This window comes from Dermacentor silvarum, chromosome 1 (assembly GCF_013339745.2).
Source record: "Dermacentor silvarum isolate Dsil-2018 chromosome 1, BIME_Dsil_1.4, whole genome shotgun sequence".
Classification (NCBI taxonomy): domain Eukaryota; kingdom Metazoa; phylum Arthropoda; class Arachnida; order Ixodida; family Ixodidae; genus Dermacentor; species Dermacentor silvarum.
The window spans coordinates 219,885,762-219,892,356 of record NC_051154.1 but is presented as its reverse complement, the minus strand read 5'-3'; the positions used below and the strand labels follow the sequence as shown (position 1 = coordinate 219,892,356).

The following is a 6,595-nucleotide window of genomic DNA, read 5'->3' as shown; positions in this document are numbered from 1 at the left end:
ACCCCTTCGCATCGAAAAATTCCGTCCCATCTCCCTCACATCCTGCGTGGGCAAACTCCTCGAGCACATGGTGCACGACCGGTTAACGCTATACCTCAAGGACAACGGATACTTGCCGCACAACATGTTCGGATTCTGACAGAATTTGTCCACGCAGGACGTACTGCTGCTCCTCAAGGAAGATCGGCTCGACTACCTTGATCACAGACGCAAATCATCAATCCTGGCAATCGACGTAAAGGGCACATTCAACAACGTAAGCTACGAAGCCATCCTCCGCAACCTCAAAAATACAGGCTGTGGAGCCCGGATCTATAACTACATCAGCACTTTTTTGACACACCGAACAGCAACAGTAGGCGTCGGCAATCTCGGCAGCGATAAATTTCGGCTACCCAACAAAGGAACCCCACAAGGATCAGTGATTCCATCACTCCATCGCAATGATCAAGCTGCCAAAACAACTCAATGCCATCCCAAACCTACGCCATGCCCTTTACGCCGACGACATCACACTCTGGACCAAAACACCTACTACTGGACAACAAGAACGCAGTCTACAAGAAGCCATCGATACCATCGCAAGATGCTTCCGAGACTGCGGTCCCCAGTGCGCAGCCGAAAAGTTGGAGCTTCTCGTGCTCAGAGCACGGACGCAAGGACGACCGCCCAACTATATCAAACCAGATCCAAGTGTCTCCCTCCAAGGAACCAAAATCCCTACAGTCGACTCCCTTCGCGTACTCGGTCTTCACATCCACAAGGACGGATCAGAAGCAGTCACTCTCCCGCGTCTCCAACGTACACTGTCACAAGTTACGCACCTCGTCAAGAGGACAACAAACCAAAGAAGCGGATTTAAGGAGGAAGACTTACTAAGGCTAATTCAAGCCCTCCGAACTAGCCGCATCACCTACGGCACTCCCTACCTGACACACAGGCCCGGCTGAAATCAAGGAACTCAATGCCATCATTGGAAAGGCCATCAAAGTAGCTTTGACCCTCCCACCTACGGCATCAACGGAGAAACTCCTCAAGCTCGGCGTCCACAATACGTGGTAAGAGCGCTCTGAGGCATAAAATCAGCCAACTAGAGCGGCTAAAGCTCACACCCACCGGACGTGAAGTTTTGCGCTACCTCAACTACAGTGAAAGCTACATTGCCGAAACAGACCGGAAAGCAAGAATCCCACCCGCACTCCATGAGTGTATCAGCGTTGCGCGTATACCGCGCAATATGCATCCGACTTACCATAAGGAGCGTCGGCAAAGCAGAATCCGCGCACTCAGCAAGAAATACGCGACAAACCCTGATACGATGTACACCGGTGCTGCCCGGTATATTAAAAGAAACGTCTTTGCCCTACGTGTCGCGGATCACCAAGGCAAAGAACTCGCCGCTGTCACCACCCGGGCAAGAGCCGCCGAGACTGCAGAAGAAACGGCAATTGCTCTGGCGATAACAACATGCCCTGAAGTAGCCGTAATCCTCACTGATTCCCAAGCAGCAGCTCGCAACTATCAAAAAGGACGCATATCATAAACTGCACTCAATATACTTCAAAATCACATCGCACGCGCCCCGCTCCCCGACCACCCACATCAACTGAATTCCAGGCCATCGGGGCAAGACAGGAAATGAGGCGGCACACGCCGCTGCCCGCGAGCATACCAGCCGGGCTTTCCTGCCATCACACACCAGGCCGGCCACCAACGTTGATGACATTGCCCAAAAGTACTCGGAGCTTCTGCAACACCACCGACTCAGCAGAAGAACGTACCCATCACCACCACAAGAAGCTGAGCAAAGAGGAAGGAGTCATCCTCCGCCGCCTACAGACAAACACCTATTGTTATGAACGGACGCGTGAGTCGCAACGACACGGAACACAAAAGCGTTTATTACAAGAAGGACACTGCTTATATAGCTAAGACGGTGACAGGTATCAGCACACTTGGTGATAACAGAAGACAGGCACAAAACTGGCGCACGCTCTCTCGTTGCCCACTGACGTTACTTCGTGTGATTTCACAATCTATCACATCCCTTCCCCCTTAGTCATCGATGCCGTAACGTCGCACTGGGCGGCGTTGGCGAGTGGAACGCCTGAGAGGCTGCGGCGTCTCAGGCCCGACAGGTCCCAGGGTGGGGCTTGGTGTATCCGGGAGCGCAAAAGAGGGCGACGTTTCATGGCCTCCGGGCTCATCGTGCCATGCTCGGCGCACGTGGTCCCGGTGGCGTCGGTGCACAGTACCGTCTGCAGTCCGCAGCTCGTACATGACGTGGCCCAAACGTCGCAACACACGACCAGGAACCCACTCGGGGCCGGGCCGGAAGTTTCTCGCGTACACAGTATCACCCGGCAGGAACCCACGTTGTGGAGGCGGCAGCAGGCATCTTGCTTCGCTCTCGTCCCGTTGAAGGGTCGATATGGCCGTCCTGAAGTTCCGACCCAGCATGACTTCTGCAGGTGATTTGCCGGTTTCGGAGTGTGGCGTAGAGTGCTGTTTGAACAAAAAACGTGAAACCTTGCATTGTACGGTGCCCTGTCTCTGTTTCCGTAATGAACATTTCAGTTCTCGTACCATCCGCTCCGCCCTTCCGTTACTTGACGGGTGGTAAGACGCGGTATACATATAGCGAATGCCATTTCGTTTAAGGAAATCTTGAGTTTCCCTGCTGGCAAAAGCGGTGCCATTATCAGACACAACCAGGTCGGGTAATCCATACGCTGCGAACATCTTGCGGAATTTTTCAATTACCGCAACTGAGTGAAGAGACGGCATAACTTCGACTTCAGCCCAGTTCGAGAGGGCGTCTACCGCCACCAGAAAATGCACGCCTTGGATCGGTCCTGCGAAATCCACGTGGATTCTACTCCAAGGTCGTTCTGGCTTAGTCCAGAAATGCGTTGGTGTCTTTGGTTCACTCGGTCTGTTTACCTGGCACGGCCGGCAGCATCTAACTAGCTCTTCTATCCTTCTGTCCATATGAGGCCACCACACGTACGACCTGGCTATTGCCTTCATGGCCGTCACTCCCGGATGGTTAGCGTGCATAAGACTTAACACTTCTTTCTGCAATGCCTCAGGAATTACTACGCGGCTTCCCCAGAGCACACAGTCGCGATGCACGGACAACTCGTTTTGTCTCACCTCATACCCAGAGTACTCCGGGGCTACTCGCTCGCGTGGCCAACCCTCCAGGATCCATTTCTTCACTTGGGACAGCTGGGGATCACTGCTGGTGTACGCTGCCACTTCTCGTGCGCTCACTGGAGGGTACTCCACAGCTTCCAGTAGGAGTATGTCACCCGGTACTTCAGTCTCCTGTCGGGTTAAGGGAGCCGGCAACCTACTCAGGCAATCTGCGTTTCCATGGTCCTGGGTTTTCCTGTAATCGAGCACGTATTCGTAGGCTGATAGCATTAGAGTCCACCGTAACATGCGAGGCGAAAGAACCGCCGGAATCTGCGTTTTCCGCTGAAAGATTCCTAGCAAGGGCTTGTGATCCGTGAGAATAAGAAAATTTCGCCCACAAAGGTACTGGTGGAAATGTCGCACCCCAAAAACCACGGCAAGAGCTTCACGGTCGATCTGAGCATAATTACGCTCAGCCTTAGATAATGTTCGAGATGCATAGGCCACAGGCTGCTCATTTCCTTCGTTGTCGCGGTGAGACAAAACTGCCCCCACTCCCACAGATGACGCGTCGCATGACAACACTAATGGGGCATCAGGTATAAAATGCACCAGTAACGAGTTAGAGGTCAGCAACTTCTTCAGGCTCTCGAACGCTTCCATGTGCTCTGAACTCCAGTTCCATGGTACGTTGTTATCCAACAACCGATACAATTTTTCAGCTACTTCTGTCCTGCCCTTCAAAAAACGATTATAGAAATTGATCATACCCAAAAAGGCTTGCAGTTCCTTTTTGTTCTTCGGAGCAGGAGCCTGGTGGATGGCCTCAACCTTTGCTTTCGAGGGGTAGATGCCCTTAGCATCAATTCGATGCCCCAGAAACTCAAGGCTCTCCTTGAAAAATTCGCACTTCGCCGCTTGAACTCGGAGCCCGGTTTTGGACAATCGGCTGAGGACCTCGGCAAGCATCCGTTCATGTTCCTCGATAGACTCGCTGGCAATCAGGATATCATCCAGATATACCGCTACTTGCGGCATTCCGGCCAGCACCATGTCCATGGTTCTTTGGAACACCCCAGGGGCAACGGACACGCCGAACGGCAGCCGACAAACCCTGTACAGCCCTTGCACGGTATTTATCGTGAGCAACTCCGCCGTTTCTTCATCCACTAATAGTTGCTGATAAGCCTGCGTCAGGTCGAGTTTGGAAAAAACACGCCCCCTTCCTAATCGGGCAAACAGTTATTTGCTTGTGGGTAACGGGTATACATTACTTTTTACGGACTGGTTCACCGTGCTCCTATAATCTCCGCATATTCATAGGGAGCCGTCCTTCTTTCGCACCACGACGATTGGCGTTGCCCAGTCTGAATATTGGGTGGGTTTTAGAATTCCCAGTTCCTCCAAGCGATTTAACTCAGCAACTACTTCCTCCTTCATGGCAAACGGAATGCTGCGGCACTTCAGGAACCGGGCTTGGGCGGCCTCCTTTAGTTCGATGTGGATGCGTGGCAGATTTGCGCCTGGAAATGTTTCACTGAACACGTCTGCGAATTTTTCCATTATCGCTTGAGGTCCGACCTTTATGTTATGAAGACCTGTTAGGCTGATTCCCAATGGCTGGAACCAATTTCGGCCCAGTAGAGCGTTCCCGTCGTTCTTCAGTACTAGTAGCGGCAGCTGAAATTTTCGGTCTTTGAACTTCACGGGCACAGATGCTTTTCCCAGCACGTCCAGACCTTCCTTTGTCCAGGTCACCAGTTGCGTGTCGCACTTGTCCAGCTTGATCCGCTTCGCCACTTGCAGCTTCCGAAATTCGTTCATACTGATAATCGACCTGGCCGCTCCAGAATCTACTTCCATCGGCACGATTTCATTTCCGATCTCTACAGTGATGACGTACTTTGGCGTCCCGCTTTTTAATTGGCTGATACTGAACAAATCGTCGTACTCGCTCTTCGCTGCTTTTTTGTTATCCTCGAGCTGCGCTTCCACCTCCGCTGGCTTTTTTCGGCATGCTTTGGCTAAATGCCCCTTTCCGCCGCAGTTGAAACACACCGAATATTTGTATCTGCAACGCCATCCTGGATGCGCTCCCAAACAGCGGAAACAAACCCTCTGCCTCTCTGGTTGCTTCTTGTTGGCTTCCATTTCTACTTTCGACGTTAACTCTTGCTGGAATTCGGGCTCCTGTGCGTTGCTCCGAATTACTTTTTGCTGCTTGACAGCTGCTTCTGCCGTGATTGCCAATTCATATGCCGTCTCGAACGTCAGATTTTTTTCCGCCAACAATCGTTGTTGAACCACATTGTCCGAGATTCCAAAAACCAACCGGTCGCGCAACATTTCCTCTAATGGAAATTTTGTTCCGCCAAATCCACAGTTGTCGGATAACTTGCGCAGAGCAGTGACATAGTCGGCTACGCCCTCCCCTTCTTGCTGGTCTCGCTTAGAAAAGACGTACCTCGCGTATAGTTCAGATGGCTTCGGGTTGACGTGCTTCTTTACTGCATCAACGATGACTTGGTAGTCCATGTTTGGCGGTCGCGACGGCTTCACGAGAGTGGCTATGAGGGAGTACGTCTCTGGGCCACAGCAGCTGAGCAACACCGCTCGCTTGTCCTCATCCGTTGTGAGCTTGCTCGCTGCACAATACAACTCAATGCGCTCGACATACTCCACCCACGACGAGTTTTCACTGAGGTTGAACTCTCGAATGCGACTACCGGCTGCCATGCTGCCGGAAAACCCTGGCCCACGCACGGGTTAGACCGTGCCTCGTCGCCACTGTTATGAACGGACGCGTGAGTCGCAACGACACGGAACACAAAAGCGTTTATTACAAGAAGGACACTGCTTATATAGCTAAGACGGTGACAGGTATCAGCACACTTGGTGATAACAGAAGACAGGCACAAAACTGGCGCACGCTCTCTCGTTGCCGACTGACGTCACTTCGTGTGATTTCACAATCTATCACACCTATGTACACGGAATAATCATGCACAGACTCTATCCGCAGTACTCGTACATATGCACCCACTGTGACGTCCCAGACACCCTGCAACACATGGTCCAGGATTGCCCACTGCGTGACACATACCCAAACCCCAGCTCACAAGCTCAACAAGACGACTCCAAACAAGAACGCCCCATAGAGGCTGAAGAAGAACTCCCCAAATCGGCGCACTTCAATACCACCACTGAAACGTGGGAGGCGAAGCTTTCCTCTGACGACCTGGACGACCAACGCAGTCTTGTCACCCGGGCCAAGGAGGCAGCCCAAGCCAGAGGGTTCCTGGATTAAGGAATCCTCCCACCTAGGGTGAACCGGGCCCTGCCTCGGATTACCGTTTCAGAAAATAAAAGTTTATTTCTCTCTCTCTCTCTTTATTGTTGCTAAACCACAGATTGGAACTACACACAGAAAGTTGCAATGAGGGCAAATTCGTGA

General features: G+C 52.1%; 1 protein-coding gene across 1 annotated transcript; it reads right to left on the bottom strand.

The window, feature by feature from the left end:
* Nucleotides 1-4,458: 4,458 nt before the first annotated feature.
* LOC119437196 (uncharacterized protein K02A2.6-like) lies at nt 4,459-5,877 on the bottom strand. The gene has a single exon (XM_037704255.1). The coding sequence runs from the start codon at nt 5,875-5,877 to the stop codon at nt 4,459-4,461; it is 1,419 nt and encodes a 472-aa protein (XP_037560183.1).
* Nucleotides 5,878-6,595: the final 718 nt, after the last annotated feature.